Source organism: Microtus ochrogaster, chromosome 4, assembly GCF_000317375.1.
Source record: "Microtus ochrogaster isolate Prairie Vole_2 chromosome 4, MicOch1.0, whole genome shotgun sequence".
Classification (NCBI taxonomy): domain Eukaryota; kingdom Metazoa; phylum Chordata; class Mammalia; order Rodentia; family Cricetidae; genus Microtus; species Microtus ochrogaster.
The window spans coordinates 79,362,095-79,383,764 of record NC_022011.1 but is presented as its reverse complement, the minus strand read 5'-3'; the positions used below and the strand labels follow the sequence as shown (position 1 = coordinate 79,383,764).

Genomic DNA, 21,670 nt, shown 5'->3' with positions numbered 1-21,670 from the left:
ATGGGTACAATGCTTTCTTCTCCTTAAAGCCTCATAGGATATCCCTTCCTGGTTAGTCCAGGCTTCTGCCAGCGCATCCCAGTCCACTGCCAGCCCAAACAAGCAGGAAAGCGCGGAATGATAAGTGTGGTTTCACGAGTGCTAGGAGCTCCTCCAACTTCATTTCTTCCCCCCCTTCCCCTCCCTGAGGCGACTTTATATTCCTCAAATTGAACTCTTAGAGCTTTCTCTTCAGAACGCCAGCTTGAGCTGACAGGTAAACATGTGTACGGGGCAGGGTTAGATGGGTCTGCCTGGGAAAAGCTGCACCACATGAGCTCCTCACATGGGGGATGGTAGAAAGTTGGTTTAAGTGTGAAGTACTTCATGACAGGAGCTGGTAGCAGTGGTAAGATTAACTCTGGGCTAGGAGGGATCAGGTGGCCCCAGTCCTCGGGAAGTCCCACTGGAGGGCAGAGAAGAAACAGAGTCGCCCCTTTATCCAGAGGAGGTTATGTTATTTTTTCACTAACTTTTTTTAATACAACATATTTTGATCATGTTTTTCTCCTCCAGTTACTACCACATCCTTCCCATCTCCCTACTTACAGAACTTTATGTTCTCTTTCTCTCTCTCTCAGAAAAAAAAACCTCACAAAAATGAAAACCAAAACAAACAAACCAAAAACCCACAATAAGGCAAAGAATGTCAAAAATAAATATATAAAGGGAATTTAAAAAGTAACCAACAGACAAGCTATTAGGGAATTTACTTTGTGTTAGCTACTCCTGGGCATGGGGCTTGCCCCGAACTATACACCCATCCACTATATATACCCAGTGACACACAGTTGGAGAAAATGAATTTTCTGTTTGCTAACAGGTATCAATAGCAAAAGCTTCTTTGTTCAGGGTGAGATCCCGTGTCCCCTTCTTCCTCTCAGTGCTGGGACCCTGTCTGGCTTGAAGCTGTGCAGGTCCTGTGTGTGTGGCCACGGTCTCTGTGAGTTCACGTCTGCATCAGTCTTATTTCAACAGGACTTGGCGTCCTCCATCACCTCTGCCTCTTAGAGTCTTTCTCCCTTCACTTCTGCATAGATCACTGAGCCATGATGAAGACATCCCATTTCGGACAGAATAAACAATATAAATTTAGAAAACTTTGCATGGTAGCTACTGAGAATGTGTAACTTTTTTTTTTCTGATAAAAGCAAGAATTGGAAGCGAAGGTTTAAGATGTGTGTGGCAGGGGAGATGTTATTGAAATCTTAACCATCTTGGCTAGGGAACGCCCTGCTGAGGAGCTCGAGGAGACTCGGAGTGAAAGTCCAAAGTTAGAGTAACTGTCTAGCTTTGTGGGTGTCTAAGAAAGGACATTTTGGGAGGGAGCACATTTGGCAAAGGCCAAATGCCTGGCTTCGGAAGAACTAGACTATCTTTATTTTATATCTTCTGCTGATTCCACTTACTATTACCTATGTATACATGAGTCTATGGCTGACCTCTGGAGTATGGGCAGTCCACTGAGGGTCTCATTCCTGAGGAAAATGGACTCCCCCATATACATCTTCAGATGCCACAGACTGCCTGTGACTCCTCAGCTAGGTGTGGGGCTGTTGACTGAGGTTTCTGTCCCTCCCAGCTATCATTCAGCCTGGTTCACACAGTCATTAAGTCCCAAAGAAATCACACAGAGGTCTACATTAATTATAAACTTATTGTCCCAGTAGCTCAGGCTTCTTATTAACTCTTAAAACTTATGTTAGTCCATTATTCTTGTCTGTGTTAACCACATGGCTTGGTACCTTTTTCAGAGAGGCAGTCTCATCTTGCTTGCTCTGTGTCTGGATCATGACTGCAGACTGTAGAATCCTCTTCCCAGAATTCTCCTGTTCTCATTGCCCCATCTCTACTTCCTGCCTGGTTGCTCTGCCTATACTTCCTGCATGGCTACAGGCCAATCAGCATTTTATTAAACAAGTACAAAAAACAAATGTTTACAGGGTAAAAACGATTGTCCCACAGCATGGGGCCTTGTGAGCCTTTCCCCCATCCAGTATGTCCGGTATGTTGACTAGTGTAGCCCTGTGCAGGTCTTGTCCAGGCATCCACAGGTGTTGAGAGTTCATGTGCGCAAAATACATTAAAATACTGGGTTTGGTCAGAATTTCCCAGCCAGAGGGAACATTCTTTCTTACTAAAGAATGATTCAGGAAGTAATGCGTAGGGAGAAATTTTCATCAGGTTTTTTTTGGGGAAAAACAAAGACCTTTAAATGCCTGTTTTTCTCCTCAGGTCACAAGAGAAAAAGAAAGGTGAAGAGTTTCAAGTTGGCTTCTTTGAACTGGTAATAAAACCATGCTGACTTATTTGGCTGATTTTGCAACTGTGAATGACTCACATACTGGAGAAAGTGCCAATTCTTTAGTCATATTGGCAGAATTTAACCCATGACCAACCATGCAGTCATGTGCTTTACCTGTGTGGTAACACGCTGAATAGTGATTAGAAATTCAGTGCTCATCTCCAATATCATCAAAACCATTTGGAATAGAATCAGCGGACTCACAATTATAATTTTATTAAGGAAAAAAATCCCTATCACAATAACTCCCAAAACAATAGATCATATATAGCCATTCTTATGAGAAGTCTTTGGAAATTCCATAGTTTAGGGATTTATCCCAGATTTGTGTAGGGTGGAGGCATTTCAAAGAAAAAATCTGCTCACTGTCCAGATGGGTTCTCCAAGCTGAGAGGCAACTTATTGCTTTTTTTTTGTTTTTTGTTTTTTGTTTTTTATTGAGAAAAGGAAAAAAAAAAGTTTCAGCCTCCCCCCAGCCTCCCATTTCCCTCCCCCTCCTCCCACCCTTCTCCCCCCCCCCCCACTCCTCTCCCCCTCCCTCTCCAGTCCAAAGAGCAGTCAGGGTTCCCTGCCCTGTGGAAAGTCCAAGGTCCTCCCCCCTCCGTCAATGTCTAGGAAGGTGAACATCCAAATTGCTAGGCTCCCACAAAGCCAGAACATGTAGTAGGATCAAAACCCTGAGCCATTGTCCTTGGCTTCTCATCAGCCCTCATTGTTCGCCATGCTCAGAGAGTCCAGTTTTATCCCATGCTTTTTCAGTCACAGTCCTGCTGGCCTTGGTGAGCTCCCAATAGATCAGCCCCACTGTCTCAATGGGTGGGTGCACCCCTCGTGGTCCTGACTTCCTTGCTCATGTTCTCCCTCCTTCCACTCCTCATTGGGACCTTGGGAGCTCAGTCCAGTGCTCCAGTGTAGGTCTCTGTCTCTATCTCCATCCATCACCATATGAAGGTTCTATGGTGATATGCAAGATATTCGTCAGTATTGCTATAGGATAGGGTCATTTCAGGTTCCCTATCCTCAGCTGCCCAAGGAATTAACTGGGGACATCGCCTTGGGCTCCTGGGAGTCACTCTAGGTTCAAGTCTCTTGCTAACCCTAAGGTGGCTCCCTTAACTAAGAATTGTGCTTCCCTGCTCTCCTATCCAACCTTCCTTTATCCCAATCATCCTGTTTCCCTAAGTTCCCCCCATCCTCCCCTTAACTTATTGCTTTGTTGAATGCTCACCCAGTATATCTAGCTGGTAATGGCTCCCATGATGACAGCTTACAGGGTAGTGAAGTCAGTTACTGGCCTGAGAAGACAAGATTCAAAGATTCGGATGTAATGTAAGAGTCTAAGGTCGTAGAGAATTGATAGGTGATTAGTGTGAAGACCACTGCTCAGACATCACTCCCACAAGCACCTGGTGTTGAAGGCTGTTTATCAGAATCTAAGTGGAATCAAATAGGCCTTCTGTCCGCCCTGCGTTTCATCTATAATCTCTGAACCCTTTGTTTTTCAAGTTTCGATTTTCTTCATCGACTGACAATTGGCTGATGTTTGTGGGAAGTCTGTGTGCAATGCTTCACGGAATGGCCCAGCCAGGCATCCTTATTATTTTTGGTATAATGATAGATATTTTTATTGAGTATGACATTGAAAGACAAGAACTCGCGATTCCAGGAAAAGCGTGTATAAATAACACCATCGTATGGATCAACAACTCCTTCAACCAGAACGTGACAAATGGAACACCATGTGGGTAGGCTATTTTTCTTTTCGTTGTATCTTAAATTAGAATTCAAAACATCCAAAGGCAATATTGACTGAGTTGGAATGGCACCTAATACAAAAGAACAGAAAAACAAATTTACCCATGTTGATAGAAATTTGTTAACCTTGCAGTTATTTCTGCCCTTTCTGGTCTCAAAACATCAACAGGAATTGCTGATCAAGCACCCAGCAACAATTAAAGACTTAGTTTACTATAAGCCCTAGCAGGACACTGTCAATACGTATTGCCACCAAAGAGATTACTGAATTTCACTTGAATCTCCTAGACAAAAGCTCCTTCCCTGCTAGTCTCCTTTTGCCCCTTGGCTTTGTCCCCTCTCTGTGTGTTTCATGTGCATGCTGCATTAGAGGAATAAGAATTAATAGTTACAGCCAATAACTAAGTTACTGTGGTCCTGTGGCCCTGAAGAAATAGCCAGAACTCAGACTACCTCAGTCTGAGATACACCCAACAGACAGACCGCTTTGTAATCAGTGAGTCTGCAGCACACGTGTGCTGACTCACGTGGTGGTGGCATGGACCTTACACCTGCCTTGTGTGGCCTCTGGTGCAGAACAAGTTCACTGGCATCTATGAATCCATATGCTCAGGCTCATGGGTCCAAGGAAGGGCCTATCCTTCCTAGAAAGGCTCTTAGGATGACTGCCTCAAATACGTTTTTGTTTCTCATATTAAATTTTGAAAAATGTTGACAGGCTTGATTTAAATTATGGGTCTTTCTAAATCATTAAAATTCTTCCATCACGTCATCTACTTTGAGGGTCTTTCACTCCTTCAATCAAAAATACTTTGAGATGTCAACTGAGTGACATGAACTTGTAGAGGCCTCAGGGACCCACTGTGAGTCACATCTCTTTGTTCGCAGAGCCTTGGTCTAGTCAGCCAGATGGCCATTCATCCAGTGATCATTCATAAAACATTAGTTATAAACTAATGGTGCTCGGTGAGGCAAAGCCCAAAATTCTATGCAAGGCAGAGAATCATCCTTTCAAAATTAATAAGCAGACACTGGGGAGATCGCTTATGAGTACCATTTTTTTTTTTTACAGTTGTGGGGTGAGAGTGTTTTGAAAATGGAGTTGGGTGTATCCCCAGATAAGGGAGAGAACATTTTCTCATGGGTCAGGGTTAAAACGCCTCTCAAGTTACCTAATTCTTTCAAAAGCCTTTCTTGGAAGAACTCATTGTTAAGGATACACGATTGCGTAATTATGGCACAATAGTTGTGCTGGTCAGGGATCTGTAAGGCAAGGCAATAACTTCAGCCAGGTTCATGTGCAGGCCGCGGCAGGAGCTGGTTTTGTACTTTTGCTATCTTGGATTGTACATTCCTCTTTATTGGGTGGGATATGAAAGCTAACTCTTACAAATAGTTCTTCTTCAGCAACACTGATAAGGATTAGAGACCAGAATTCATCTCTCACTGAATGCCTTATTTTCTTAGTTTTATTTTTTCTTGTCTTGCTGCTCTGAGCCAGTCTTCCCATGCAGTGTTGAGTAGGAGCCACCAGAGTGTGCGCCCTTGTCTCTGTCTTATCTTTGAAGTCCTTCACCGTTGTGAATGGTGCGAGCTGTAGGTTTTCACAGGTGCCTTTGATCTATTGAAGGGGTTGCCTTCTATTCCTGGTTTGAGAGGTTTTTAGCCATTAAGAGGTACTTATTTTGGCAAAAACTTCTGTTAGAGTTTGTGAACTTGTGTGTGCAGATGTGTATGGAGACAAGAGGCCTTCATTGGATGTCTTCCGTTCCCCATCATATTTTTATTTACATTTTAAAATTAATTTACGATCTATTTCAGACACGTATATAGAACACTCTGGGCATAGCCGTCTCGCCACCCTCAATTATCCTTCTCACAAAATCCTTTCCTCTTTCTGCTAGTATGTCCCTATCCCACTTTTAGGTCTTGTGTTTTGTTTTTGCTTTGGGACCCACTGGGTTCAACCAGGGCCATTTGTGTGAGCATGGGTGTGGAGGTATCTGCTGGGGCCCCGAGAGCTCACTGGTTATATCATTTGAGTTGGGGTCTTTCACTGAATCCAGAGCTTATATAGTCTGCTAGATGGTTGACCAGAAAGCCCCAAAGGTCCTCCTGTCTCTTGCAGAGGTTGTAGGTGCATGGGGGCATAACTGGCTTTTCCATGAGTGGTGGGAATCAGATTCAGGTTCTTGTGCTGATGTGGCAAGTGCTTTGTCAACTGAGCATTTCCCGGGTCTCCTCGTTGTCTAGGATTCTTCATTAGACATATCACCATGTACTTCTTCATTTTTTCTTATTAATTTGGAATCACAGAGTGAATTTGAAAGCATTTCTTTCAAGTTTACATCAATATTTAACTAGTTGGTAAAATTTATCAGTGACGCCATCTAGTCTTTCCCTTGCTGGGTGCTTTTGATTGTTGCTTCAGTCTCTTTGCTGTATATAAATCTGTTCTGGTTTATTTATTTCTCTGATAAATTTTTGAGTTAATACATTAAGATTGCAAATATATTTTTGTACGATGAGACATTTTGACATTTGTATACATTGTAGGGTGTCTAAATTATCCTAATCAACATATATATCATTATATATACTTTTTATGATGCAAACACTTAAAAGCCCCCCTTTAGAATTCTCAAGTATTCAAAGACACAGTCACTAGCTGTAGCTGTGCTGTGCAATGGGACTCTTACACTGGATTCCTTTGCTACCAAATTTTCTATCTTTTGATAAAAATCTGCTGGTTTCCTCACTCCCAGTTCCTGAATACCATTTTATTATTTCTTGTGGGTTCCAATTTTCAGATTCTCTGTGTGAGATTGCATGACATCACTTCCTGTATATGGCTGATTTCACTTCATGAAAAGGCTTCCAGCTGAAAGGGCGTCCCCTTCTTTTTGAAGGCTAAATTGTATTCTATTGTGTATATGCTACACTTTCTTAACTGAGAAATTCTTGGACACTTACTTTGAGTACATAGGTAAAGACTGCCTTAAAATATGTATTTAAAAGTGAAAGAACTAGAACTAAATTCATTAAAAATAAAAAGAACCTACCAAATTTCAATATTAATTGTAGTCACAGCAATAGAGACTGATGGTATTGGTGGACAGACAGTATTCAGAAACCTGCTCACAAAAATAAGCATTTTTTAAAATAAGAATGGAAGTAAATTCAATGGAGGAAAGATAACTTCTAATAATATGATATCAGAGCAACTAGGGGTTCATGGGGAATAGAGGTAAAAGCTGTAAGAAGGTAGACTCAGGAGACCCCTGAACTTAAATGTTTTTTAAACTATCATTTTTTATAGCTGTATTTGAGGTTACTTTCATGTTCTAGGCTAGGCAATGAGATTTTTTAGACCTGAAATCTGAAGCAGGGCACATAAAAGAGAAAATTTTTTTTTTCTATTAGAGCCAAACTCAGGTTACTAGGGAACGGTGACAGCTGAAACCTGCAGGCTGGGGACGTGTGCACTGAAGAACCTCCTCTGTCTTTTCCTTTCCTAAATAAATGGGGTCCGCGCCATTAAACTATATCAATAAATATGCTAATTCTCACATTGCAGAAGTCCCTTCTTTCCTGGAAACAGCTTCGGAGTGTTGGTTCCTCCCTTGCCCGGCTCTGTCCACCCAAGTCCTGTGTCACACACAGCACGACATCTCTGCGGGAGTGGAGAGAGCTGCTTAGGGTTCTGTGTTGCTACTTCCTCTTCAACTCATGAACTAACCCTAGTGAGAGATGCTGTGGGCTATAGTCAGTGGAAAGCTGGGCTGATGGGAGGGTCTGTCTCTTCCCCGTTAGGAATACGACAAACACATTTTAACATGTTCCTCTGGGGTGGAGAAAGTGAAAAGGTAGCTGATCCCCTAGAGGGGTGAAACAGTAAACTCTTAATTACAGCTCATGTCTTTCTAGAACTGTCTTTGCAGACAGTCCAACTGACTGGTTAAAATCTTTCTCTGCGTGTGAATGAGCAAGAGGGGCCGAGCTGGATCCCTCTGGGTCCACTCTTTTCTAGAAACTGCCATGTGTTGTAGCATCTTTGTGTAAGAAAATGAAGATTGTGAACATATTTGTGGCATAATTGCTGCTGTAAACACTATTTAGGGATTTAACTGGATCAGTTATAACACTACACTAATGAAGCACAATGCCTTCCCCTATTTAAGAGAAATATGTAGTAAGTTTACATTAAAGTCCTCTAAACCTACCAGTGTAAACTCTGATAACTGGATGCTACTTGTAAATCTCAGCGCTTTTCCCTCTTTTTAAGGTTGTTGGACATCGAAGGTGAAATAATGACGTATTCGGGCATCTACGCAGGAATCGGTGCGATTGTCCTTCTCCTAGGATACATTCAAGTTAGTTGAACCTCCGTTTTCTTTACAGACCAACATCTGGCTTCGTAGACACCATGATGAAACTGGAAATGCTGCTTTTAGTTTTTAAGCTGTTCAGAAACCCTAAGAACCGCAGGTCTATTTAAGAAAGATGTGAGAGATCTGGACAGTTCAGCTGATAGCTGAACCAGTCGGTGCAAGCCATTGCGCAGGGAGACAGAGTAGACCTCCCTACCCCTGACCATCCATGTCTGTTCTGCTCTTCTCAGCCCAGGCATGAAGAGCTGCAGTATATCTGTAGGCTGAAGCTGAACAGCATGGAGAAAGTGGGGCGTTGAGAGATTAAGAGAGCAAAGAATATACTCCTTTTTTTTTTCTCCTTCTTTGCTGAGGTCTAACCAAGTGGCATTCCAGGCCCAATTCTGTAATTCTGAATCAGATTTTCTAGTCTTAAGTAATCAAAGGGTTTAAGGTTACTTAGCTTTATTAGAGAAGAAAGATATTTCATGTTTTGCCACCTTCTGTAGAAACAAAGGTAATGAATTCTCCACTTCACTTATGGAAGAATTCCAGGTAACGTTAATTGTAAAGAGAAACTGATCCATTTCTTACTGAGTCTTCACATGACACTTTTTTCTTTACTCTTTTTTTGGGGGGGGGGACTCTATCAACAAACGAGATTCCCTGCTTTGAGCGTGACTTTTGTCTTATATTGTCCTCAAATCGTTTTTTGAACACTGTACTTGGTTTACATGGATGCCTAGAGGTTTATACCAAGGGGAAAGCAGGGAAGTGGTGTGCAAAAAGAGCGAGTCTGTAGCATCCGTGTCTCAGTGTGGATGCTGTAGCCTGTTTCCCTTGATGTAGACAGTGAAACCCAACAGGCAAAATTCAAAGACAGTGGCCTGTCCGCCCGCCAGAACCGGAGTCAAAGCCGGATCTCTGGGCACCCCTGCAAACGTTGAGCTCACCTCCCATCAACAGGGGGTGTCAGAGCTCGTACCTTAGTGTCCAAGGAGAGCCACTTTGTGAGCGACTTCCCTCTTCTTTTCCGCTACTCCCAACCATAACCATGGGAAGTGTGAGCTGCCGGGAATAGGAGAAGAGATAAACGGATGTGCTCGGCGCTGCCGTGTTGAACACGCCTCTGTCCACTTCCAGATAAAATTCTGGGTCATCGCTGGGGCTCGTCAAACAAGGAAAATGAGGAAAATTTACTTTCAGAGGATAATGAGAATGGAAATTGGGTGGTTTGACTGCACTTCAGTGGGAGAGCTGAATTCAAGATTCTCTGAGTAAGTAGCTGGTACAACTATGCTATAATGTATTGTTTTGATTAAAAAAAAAACCACGGTTATAAGTTAAGTCCTTGTTAGTCTAGCAGGTGAAAGCTGGAGGCAGAATGATCAGAAGTTCAAGGGTATTCAAGGCCAGCCTGAGCTATATGACACCTTGGTTTAAAAAATATTAAATAAATAAATAAAAATAAATTAGACTTTCATAGGTATGACCATTTTTATAGATAATAGCTTATAATATAGTTAGTAAAAAAGACAGGTTATTAAAATTTGTTTGTAGATTATTGGTCAAAATATTAGACATGAGTTATTACAGGAGTGAGTTTAGATATGTGACATTGTTTGACATAAGGTAAAACTGAGAGACAGTCATGACACCGTACACACACATGGAAAACATACACTTGGAAGTAATTGTTTTGCTATGTCTATGAAGGCACAGAAACAAACCCAGAAATTCTGAAAGGACCTGAAGAAAGTTAAAAGCAATAACAGTGACAAAGCAAAACACAAAAAGTAAACAAACAACAGACCCCGGAACAGCTTACAGTAGTGGGATCCTGAGGAACTGAATTCTGAAGCCTTGCAAAGGTCATCTAAGTATACTGTGCAGATGAGGCAGACAAGCCTGAGGGATGCTGGTAACTTGGGACTCTGTTTGCGTTAGACATACCCTCCCGCTTACAGTAATGTACTTGGCAGCCGAGCTCCTGTGTGTGCACACATGTGTGCACACATGTGCACACATATGTGCACACACACACACACACACGCACACACACCTCCGAACAATGCACCTAGCAACCCTGGACCCCCACCTGTAGCAACTAAATGTACAGATCTCTCTGAACAATGGGGTAAATTTCTTCTCCCCTAACAACTATCAAACTTAGGCAGTTTCCACTGAAAACCAGAAGGACCTGAAGTGCTTTTGAGAATCCACTCAGCAAAGCCAAACTGTCCTTGGAATCCAGTCGTATTGATCTGCCCCTCTCTTGTTTCCAGTGATATTAATAAAATCAATGAAGCCATTGCCGACCAGATGGCCCTTTTCATTCAGCGCATGATGACAGCCCTCTCTGGGTTCGTGATAGGGTTCTACAGAGGCTGGAAACTGACCTTGGTTATTATTTCTGTCAGTCCTCTCATTGGGATTGGAGCAGCCATCATAGGGCTGGTAAGGATGTTTGTTTATTTACTTATTTGTTTTTCACTTCAGAGGAAGATATACATTTGCAGTCACGAAAGGTCAAAACATGACACTTGGGTTCCTTCTCCATGTATGGTCAAGGTGATTATCGTTATATGGACTTCTGATGTTTGATTATTCCTCAGAATTAAATGATGCTCCACAGAATATGAATTAACGATGTTTTAGTAAGGTTATTATTTGGCTAACATCAATCTACTGCATTCATGAAACATCTCCTGTTCTGTCAGGTACTTTCTAAGGGATTTCACACCCACTATCTCTAATGCTTACTCAGAAGGAAACTGTTAATACCGGTTAGGAGTCAATAAATGGAGCTCAGAAGGGAGCTACTTAGGACTTCACAGCTAGGTGTTCAAGAGAGCCTGATATCAAATCCCACCCGGTCTCCAGCCGTCCTGTTGCTCCCCATGCTCAGATGCTCAAAAGGGCACAAGTACACATAGATCAGCAATAAGTGTTCCAATGAGATGTCTGATTTTCTCAGCTGTGCCTTTGGGCATTCTAAACCATTTAAGGGCCAGGCTCTGTGGATTCATTCTGAGTGTCATCTCTGGTATAGGGTCTGTCCCTCACTTCAATCATCCAGACCCAAATGTAGGAATAGGAGTTTGGGGTCACTGCAGTTAAAAGTCTTCCCTCTTTTCAGGAATTATTATTTTTTATCTATAGAACATATTAAAAATGTTTAGATCACGGGTCATGGTATGAGGCATGCTGGGGTTTTGCTATCAGTAGAATTCAAAGGGAACGTAGGAGCAATCCTTAGACATCATTGAGCAGGAGCTGCCAATCACCAAGGTGATAGTGTCTAGTAGAGTGTTCACACGCCACCCATGACACTTCCCAGGCAATAGAAAGTGACAGCAGCAAAGAGCTTTATAAAGCTGTGTGACCTGGCCACTCACTAGCGTTTATGACAGAAGAGTAAACGCATTAACCCTTTGAAGCCCCAGTTCCATCGCCTTCCATACAGCCTTGATGGTGCGATAAGTCGGGATACCACTCATGTTATACATTAAGTACAGTGTCTGGCATAAAAACCTATTGTCAAGGAGATATTTTATTACTTTTAAAAACCCACAAGACCTTGCAAACTTTACAATGGGTTTTCCTGCAAAGCCTCTTTCTTGCCTTGCTCCAGAGAACCTTGAAGCCCTGATTCTCTGGCCTCCTCTTCACACGTGCTGCGATTACAGATGTGTGCCACCGTGCCCAGCTGCTTTTCCCTAGGACTCGGTCCAAATCCAATTTTAGAAAAGTGGCTTTTTAAAAACCTACTAAACATGGTTGTCTTTCCCATTTGTAAAAATTAAAAATTTAGTAAACCCTTTATATTTGAGTCAAAATATTTACCTGGTGCTTTCTCCTTTGGAGTTGCTGCGGCAATGCCATGTCCCTGTGTACTGTGGCTCTGTCCTTCTCTGCTCTGGACATGTGCCTACGGAGGCCTCCAGGCTTTGCCGCTCATGTTTGTAGATTCTGCAATGACTTCTTTCCAACAGCAATGGAATGTGACATAGTTTGACATAGGAGCCTCATTAGCAGAGCAACTGAAATACCAGTCTTCCCAGACTTGAGGGCACTTTAACTCTGAGAACATTTTCATTGAGACAGACTTTTAATATCATTTTGATATATCAAGCTACAAACACCCAAGGGTGACGTTTAACACAAGCTAATCTTGAATTAGCTTTTTTCACTTATTACAGCAAAGATCCAGTGTTTTGTTAAACCATACGACCTGTTCATTTTGTTAACTGAACCATTGACTGACAGGTTCACTTCCTGTTTTCCCCCCTGATGAATTTTAGAGTGTGGCCAAGTTCACAGAGTTTGAGTTGAAGGCTTACGCCAAAGCAGGATCTGTTGCTGAGGAAGTCATTTCATCGATGCGAACAGTGGCTGCTTTCGGTGGTGAGAATAAAGAGATTGAAAGGTAGGTTATTTCCTAAATTTCATAAATTGATACAGTTCCCTGATTTTTCTTCGTCTCATACAAAGTGGAAGATCCACTGGCATTTAGAGCAACACGGGGAGCAACAGGAGCGGGTATTTGTTCAAGGTGGTTCAACCAGAGTGCATTAAAAAGTCTAAAACAATGTTTTGGGTTCTCATTTTCCCCTGTGGATCTTGCTATATAGACCAGGGTGGTCTTGAGCTCATGGTCTCCTGCTTTGGTCACCTAAATACCAGAATGAAAGGTGTGTGTTACCACACCCAATACAGTATACTTTGGGGAATGGTTTCTAGAGAGCTGAGATAGGCAGGAAACTTGTTTCAAACTCTGGTGATATAGAAATGTATGCATTATACTTCATGCCAGCCTTCAGCAGCATTTACTGTCTTTAAAGAAAAGCCTACATAACGCAGGAATGCAAAGGACAAGGAAAACTCAGAAAACAAAACAAATCCTGATACACTGAAAAGTTCCCAGGCATGATGGAAATCACTCACAGAAAAGACAGCCACCAGAAAGGGAGAAGCTGTACATAGAACAAACTTTGCGTCTGACAAGGGCTTGACGTAGAGAGATTGACATAGAGAGCTTGGTATAGAAAGACTGGCATGTAAGGAACTATAAAAAACTCACTAGTAAGATAATGATTAATCCAACTTGAAAACGAACAACAGAGTTAAAGTGGACAGTTTGCAAGAAGACACACAGGCAGTCAATTCTGTGAAAGCAGTGCCATTGCCCTGAGGAGCTCTCAGGGAAACACAACTCATAACCAGCCCACAATACTATCTCACCCTGGTAAGAATATCGGTTGGCAAAACGGCTAAATATAGCAAGGCCAATAAGGATATGGAGCAAAAGGAACCCTTGCACACTGTTGGTAAAAATACAGACTAGTAGATCTCTTATGTAAAACAGCAAGGAAGTTCCTCAGTCCCTTGAACTGAGAACTCTGTGATTCAGCAATCCCGGGGCTTGGGACATACGAAAGGAAATGAAATCAGTATGTGTAACAAGTCTACATAGTATATTTAGTGTAGTGGTGTTCATAAGAGCTAAGGAACAGAAACAACCTTGGTGACTATTCATTGATCAATAGATAAAGAAAATGCAGTACATATATATAGTGAGACAGTTTGGCCATTAAAAAAAACCCACAAAATTTTATTATTTTTAACAATGGGCAAAGTCAAGCGAAAGACTTACGCAATTGCACTTTTATCTGTGGAGTCTAAAGCCTCGATAACATAGAAGTTAGAATGATAGCTGTCAGAGGCTGGGCAGAGCAACAGGGAGAGATGGATGGAGGAAGAGTTAGGGAAGGGTTTGAAGCTGGGAGGAGGTTCTGATATGCTAATCCACAGTTCCACAACTACGCAGAGCAAGGTGCTGCGCAGTCCAAAAGCAGAGAAGGATCCTGAAAGTTTGTCTTTGGGGTTTGTGTTTGGTTTTTCAATATGTAGCCCAGGCTAACTTTGACTTGCCTTATAGACAACGCTGTCCCTAAACTTGAACTCTTCCCACCTCTGATTCTTTTGTTCTAGAAAAACTAGTTTGCCCCCATTCCCAGTTGATGAGTGATTGAGACTATTGTATATGCACTCAATTTAAACATTACATTATGTGTACACAGATCAAAGCATCGCATTTTATCCCATCACTATCCATGAGTTTTTATGTATGTCAAAAATATAATTTAATTGACATTTCCTTCCTTCCTTCCTTCCTTCCTTCCTTCTTTCTTTCTTTCTTTCTTTCTTTCTTTCTTTCTTTCTTTCTTTCTTTCTTTTTTTCTTTCTTTCTTTTGGTTTTTCAAGACATGGTTTCTCTGTAGCTTTGGAGCCTGTCCTGGAACTATCTCTTGTAGACCAGGCTGGCCTCAAACTCACAGAGATCCACCTGTCTCTGCCTCCTCAGTGCTGAGATTAAAGGCGTGTGCCACCACTACCCAATTTAGTTGACATTTTCAAAGACCATGGGAGCCTGGCGCAGTGACTCATGCCTTCCATCCCAGCACAAAGAAAGCTCAGGCAGGAAGATGTTTACATTTATTAAAATCAGTTGTTCATCTCTTGGAGGAGGGGAGAAAGAAAAAAAGGAGAGGAAGAAGGAGATGACAGCATGATCCAAACTGAAGTTGCACGTTTTTCATTTTATTAAGATATTTTATTTATTTGATGGGGAAGAAGGTGGTGTGTGGGCTCAGGTCAGGTGGGTGAAGGGCAGGAGTCAGACCTCCCCGTCCACGGTGTGGGTCCTGGGATCAATCGAGGGTCCTTGGGTTGGAGACATCTGGACAGACTCATAACCTTTCTTTTTAATTGAACATGTTTTGTGAAGCTACTGTGCTGTTAAATGCATTTAATAACTTCTATAATTTTGTATTCAACCAAACAAAAATTAGCCCTGATGAATTATGACAAATCATTCCAGAGACTAATTTTTAATGAAAGTAAAACTTAATTTGCAAAAATAGATGTAGTTGTCAAAAATATGATTGTATAGCTGGGTGGTGGTGGCACACACCTTTATTCCCAGCTCTCAGCAGACAGAGGCACATAGGTTTGAGGCCAGCCTGGTCTACATAGAAATTTCCAGGGCAGCCAGGGCTATACTGTGAAACCCTGTCTTGGAAAAGGAAAAGAAAAAAGAAAAAAGATTTTATTTATTTTTGTAATTTAGTTAATATATTTTGACCTTTTTAATTTTTTGGTTTTTGAGACACAGTCTCCCTGTGTAGCCCTGGTTGGTCTGGAACTCACCATGTGACTAGCCTAAGCTGTTGATTTGGGGATAATTGCCTATTTTCTGATAGAAACCTGCTATATATTCCAAAGAAATACTTTCAATGTAAATAGTAATAGATCCCAAGCAAAGATATTTGTTAAAACATTGTTTTCTCTTGGGGTCAAGTCTATCCCACTGTGCCTCATTCAAGTTGTGACCGACTTAAGTAGCTTTGTTTGGGGGTGACTATAATCACCTCATAAAATTCTGCATCATGACCTACCTTAAATGTTATATCCTGAGCTGCTCCAGCAGGCATTGACTCAAACCTTTTCTGTTTACAGGTATGAGAAAAATCTTGTGTACGCGCAGCGCTGGGGAATTAGAAAAGGAATGGTGATGGGATTCTTTACAGGCTACATGTGGTGCCTCATTTTCCTTTGTTACGCGCTGGCCTTCTGGTACGGCTCCTCGCTAGTCCTGGATGAAGAAGAGTACACACCAGGGACACTGGTCCAGGTACTTTGGTCTTGTTTTCTATATATGGTATTTCCTGCTAGTTTATCTTAAAAGTCTCCATAGTATCCATAAGGATTATTGCTTTAAAGTCCAAGGCAGGAAAGCCTCAGGGGTTTGCTGACGTCCATCTGCGGGACTAATAGTATTAAGAGACTTTAGTGAAGAAAGCTGGACATGTGGGGTGATGAGCAGCAATTTCATGATTTCCATAACCAGAGATTTTGCAGCTGTGCAGCGGTGGTCCTCCAGCTAGTCCCCAAAGACCATATACCATGGAAATGGGAAATCATTGACCTCTCAGCTAAAAATGAACAGGTTATAAAACTGAAGTTAGTCATAGTACAAGATATGTGCCTAAATGTTATGTTTGTGATTACTAACACATCAAGTCAGGAACATCTTCAACGGAGTAAGTTATACAGCCGTATTTCATAACTCACTTGTGGAATGTCGTGCCGTCATGAATGTTAGAGCTGCGTTCATTCACAATGTCTTCTCAGTTAGTCCATAAGCTTTGACCGGGCACCTGCTGTGTGTCAATCCATCCATGGCACAGTGGACAGCAAAAAAAAAAAAATATGATTCTTTTTGTCCCATTGGGAAAGATAAGGAGTAATTAACCAATCATGTAAGTGTGTGATGGCTAACAGGGGCATAGACTATAACACAGAGGAAGGGGAACATTGATAGAAAATAGACAGCTCATATGTCCAGGACAGAAAAAAGTGTTCTGGTTGCCCCTGACAATTCCTTTCTTCCTTATTTTATCACCTCTGAAGGTGACAGCCTGCACTTGCCCATCCAGGCCTTGCACACCCATCCAGGCCTTGCACACTCATCCAGGCCTTGCACACCCATCCAGGCCTTGCACACCCATCCAGGCCTTGCACACACATCCAGGCCTTGCACACCCATCCAGGCCTTGCACACCCATCTATTCTCGAGTTCTCTTTACAGCCTCTGTTCTCCTTCAGGGCACTTGTGTCTTGGGAGACTTTTCATCTGTTTGCATTTATCCTTACCCCCTTCTGTCCTCAGAGAGTAAGGTCTATGAGGTCCATGGTGGGGGCGGGGCTGGCATTGCTGTGGTGATGGAAATAGCCTCACCGAAGATTTTTAAATAAAGTGTTTTGGCTACGGATTCTTGATGGAACAGGCCCCAGTTGAACAATGGAAATTACCAGGAGCTCACTACATGAAAATGTATCATTCAAAACATACTATTTATTACAAACATCTGTAGGGGAAACTGAGGAACGTATGCATGGGCCATGGGGATGAACGTCCAATGTCAGTCATTCTGAGTAATAATGAAGCAGTTGAATGTTTTAAAATTGTTTTTGTGTTTGAAGAATGGACAGCAGGCATAGCTTTGAACTTTGTTTAAAAATATTGAATCTGATAATACATGTTCAAGTGTTTTATCAATTTTGAAAGATGGTATGAAAAGTGGTATTATCATAATTTGCATTTCTCCCTTCAACTTAGATCTACTTTTGCACAAGTTTAAAGTATCGTAGATCTGAAATCTGACTCTAAAGTTCCCTCCCCTTATTGATCCACCTGCTTCTGAAAGCTTTGGCATTTGGGCTGGTGGGACGGCTCAGTGGGTGAAGGCTCTTTCTGCTAAGCATGGCGATGTCAGTTAGATCCCTAAGGGATCGTAAACCCCATGAGAGCAAATTGACTCAGGCAAGGCATCCTCTGACCTCCACCCCTGCACTGTGGCACACATGCAGCCCCAATGGACAGATAAATAAATGTAATTAAAATCATTTCCAAGCTCTATACTATGCATTTACCAACGAAAGTTACCAATAGCCAAATTCAGCACTGTCCAAATTGCAAAAACACACTCCTTGAGTAAAGTTGTTCTTTGATTCTATGCCTATGAAAAGAGAGAGGAATTCATGAATGAACGTTCAAAGGAGAAATGAATTAGTAAATTGAAAATTAAACATCCACAAACTCATCTGAAAGCTCTGAGTAAAACGTTCCTCCTATCGTAGCTTCAATTGTCAACTTTTCACACCTGGAAAACTTGCCTCGATGGAGAGATGGCATGCATCAGGTTGGCCTGAGGGCATGTGTGTAGGGCATGGTTTTGTCTTGTGTCTTTGATTGCTGATTGGTGTCTGAGAGTCTCTACTGTGGGTGGTGCCATCCCCAGGCGGGTGGTCCTGGGCTGTAGAAGAAAGCAAACTATGTAAGTCATAGGGAGCAAGTCAGGGAGTAGTTCCTCTGTGGTCTCTGTTTCAGTTGCTGTCTTTAGATTCCTGCCTTGGCTCCCCTCAATAATAGATGCTGACTTGTAAGTCAAGTAAACCCTTTCCTGCCCAGATTGCTTTTGGCCATGGTGCTTATACCACAGGAAAACAAACAGAAGCACCGTGATAACTGTCTTAGCGACTTTTCAGTTTCTGTGAAGAGGCACCATGACTTAGGCAACTTGTAGAAGAAAAGGTTTACTGGGGGATTTCAGTTTCAGAGATTGAGTTCATGACTGTCATGATGGGGAACATGGCAGCAGGCAGGCAGGCGTGACACTAGAGTGTGAAGTGGTGGCTGAGAGAGAGGGCTTCTCTGTGTGTAGCTCTGGCCATCCTGGAGCTCACTCTATAGGCCAGGCTGGCCTCAAACTCACAGAGATCCACCTCCCTTTGCCTGCTTCCAAAGTGCTGGGATTCAAGACATATGCCACCACCACCTGGCTGAGAGCTTACATCTTGTTCTACAAGCATGGGGGACGGAAGATAACTGGGAAATAGCATGGACTTTTGAAACCTCAAAGCCCACTCCCAGTGATATGCTTCCTCCAACAAGGCCACACCTCCTAATCCTTCCCAAACAGTTCCACCTGCTGGGGAGCAAAGATACAAAAAAAAAAAAAAAAAAGCCCCTGGGGCCTTTCTCATTCAACTACCACAGCAGCTAGTTTCTAGTTTTATGATTCTCGTCTTTAAGTTTCCTGGCATTTCCAACCATGAGATCGTCTATCATGTGTGTTTATCCTGCCACCCACATGCTACAAGTAGCCAAAGGAAGCTATGAATGTGGCCCAGCAAATTTTCTAAACTTACTTAAAACATTAAGATGGGGAGGGGCACATTTTTATGTTTTGTTTTGTAACTTTGACTGCATAACTTTCAGATGGCAGTGTTGGTTGGACACACCTGCTAGACCTTCCCTGGGAAGTCCACCATTTCAGCGGATAGTTCTTACACTTACGTTGTATAGACATAGGATAGTGTGTATCGCTAATGTTTTCATCATCCGTTATTATCTTCCTAGTCTCAACTTCTTCCTCTGCTTACACGTTGCCTTAATAAGTGCTTCTTTGTAAAAACAAAAGAAAACAAAACAAAAAACAAAAGACTTCCTTTAATAAATATATCTCTCCCTCTCTCTTTCCCTCTCTCTCTCTCTCTCTCTCTCTCTCTCTCTCTCTCTTTCTCTCTGTGTGGCAGACAGAGAGAAAAAGACAGAGAGAGTTAATTCTTAGCTATACTTTTCCACAGCAAAACAAAAGTTGAGTACTCTTAAGTTAAGTTAAATGTTTTAACCCCCTAAACTAATTAACAATCAGATTAATTTGGCACATTTTGTGGTGCATAAAACTATTATGGCTTCCTTGGGTGTAAATGAGAAACAGCTCCCATAGATTACTGTAATTAGTATTACTTGTGTACAGATAAAAACATGCTCTCTGGTCTATTAGGGAAAGATGAAGAACTGAATGAGGGTTTGTTTTTTAGGTTTCAGGGTTCAATAATAAAGAATAATGGTAAAAATAGAAAGTAATATTCACTCAGTGAATAAAAGGCAACAGGCACTGAATGAGGTGTTTGATGTAATTATCATAAATCATATGCACAACTTCATTCTGTGATTGACATCATGATTCTACCACTACAGAAATGAAAGGTGACCGTGAAGTTAAGACTATGTGCCAAGTGACAAAGAATTTGACTTGAGCTCTGGTCTCAGTGACTACAGGCGAGGCCCTGAAGCCAGTTTTCCTTCCTCCATATCTATGTTGTAAGGGACACGGAGCCCAATCCCCTGGAAGGGTGCCCCATGCATTGCCTGCTCCCTATACTTTCTCCTTACCTTCCTATACACACGGCTAAAGCTATGATGTTTTGAAAGAAAACTTCTGCCTGGAATGTGTGTGTGTGCCCTCTACAATCTTATTGGGCATGTGTCTGTTTTCTCTTACTCATAGGCTTTTCTAAGAATCTCCATGAAGAAAATTGTTTGAGGCAGCAGCTTATAATGTCAGGCTAAGCACGGGTTTGTCCTCTAGTCTTTGATTGAAGACGTCAATGACTCAGCAAAATAGTCATTGCACCAAATACAGTCTCTATTTTTTATAAATACACTTTATTGGGGTATGTCCATAGCCATTTATTTATGCATTGCTATGCTTGCTTTTGTACTATATGGCATGTGTGTACATGGTTCCAAACCCGTATGGCCTGAAGAACCTGAGCTATTTACTAGGGGACTTTTACGGAATGTGTTTGCCAGCTCTGGATCTAGGATGCAAGAAGACTTCCTTTGCTGGGGTGGGAGGTTTCTGGAGAGGGTGGTCTTAAAACAGTTTAGATAAAAACTATTCTTATCAGCCGGTTTTACCATTCCCTCAGGAAAGGGATGCTCAGCTTTAAAAGAATATATTTTAAAGTATAACTATGGAGAAACGCTTTACAAGGTAAAAAATATTCGATATATTTCTGAAAGGCCTGTAAACTTAACTTTAAATATTTTTGAGAAATCTCAAGAATTCACAAGGATGCTCCAAACGATAAACGGCATTGTTCACAAACTGGCAAAAATGTATGAAAACTATGTTTTTCTTTGCATTTCAGATTTTCCTCTGTGTCATAGTAGCAGCTATAAACTTCGGCCACGCATCTTCTTCCTTGGAAGTCTTTGCCACTGGGCGGTCAGCAGCTTCCAGTATCTTCCAAACAATAGACAGGGTGCGTAAAAGCCAAAAGAAATGGGGAGTGGGGTATGGGCTGCGCAGGTTCTAAGAGCTGCGAGGTAGAACTAATTGCGTTCCTGCTCACATACTCATACTGGAAGATACCTGCAAAGAAATCACGTCTGTTTGAGACAGGGTCTTCCCACGTCGTCCTGTCTGTGGTCTGGTGCTCGCTATGGAACACCCGACCCTAAAATCCACCTGCCTCAGGCTTGTGTGTGCCGGGATTAAAGGCGTGAGCCACCGTACCAGGGAAGAAATAAACATTTAAAGATAACATCAGAGAATGCTAGACCTAATAAAAGAGATAAAATAGGACTAAGTGTTTTGGCTGGCTAGTGGGAGGGATCTTTAAATAGGGTTCTTGGGAAGTAAGAGCAAGGAAAGAATTTCTGGTTGAGAAACTTCCAAGTTAGGAAGAGACTGGTGATCTGAAGGAGTTAAGAAAGTGTGTGTGTGTGTGTGTGTATGTGTGTGTGTGTGTGTGTGTGTGTGTGTGTGTGTGTGTGTGTGTG

At 42.0% G+C, this 21,670-nt stretch overlaps 1 protein-coding gene across 2 annotated transcripts in view; it reads left to right on the top strand.

The window, feature by feature from the left end:
- The window catches only part of Abcb11 (ATP binding cassette subfamily B member 11), a 73,144-nt gene that overhangs the window by 10,968 nt on the left and 40,506 nt on the right, over positions 1-21,670 (top strand). For both annotated transcript variants that reach the window (XM_005346518.2, XM_013346032.1), the window contains exons 4-11: positions 2,275-2,326; positions 3,851-4,089; positions 8,385-8,472; positions 9,613-9,746; positions 10,755-10,926; positions 12,774-12,898; positions 15,991-16,165; positions 21,037-21,150. In XM_005346518.2, coding sequence (XP_005346575.1) covers positions 2,275-2,326; positions 3,851-4,089; positions 8,385-8,472; positions 9,613-9,746; positions 10,755-10,926; positions 12,774-12,898; positions 15,991-16,165; positions 21,037-21,150 — 1,099 coding nt within the window. The remainder of the gene's footprint in view (positions 1-2,274; positions 2,327-3,850; positions 4,090-8,384; positions 8,473-9,612; positions 9,747-10,754; positions 10,927-12,773; positions 12,899-15,990; positions 16,166-21,036; positions 21,151-21,670) is intronic.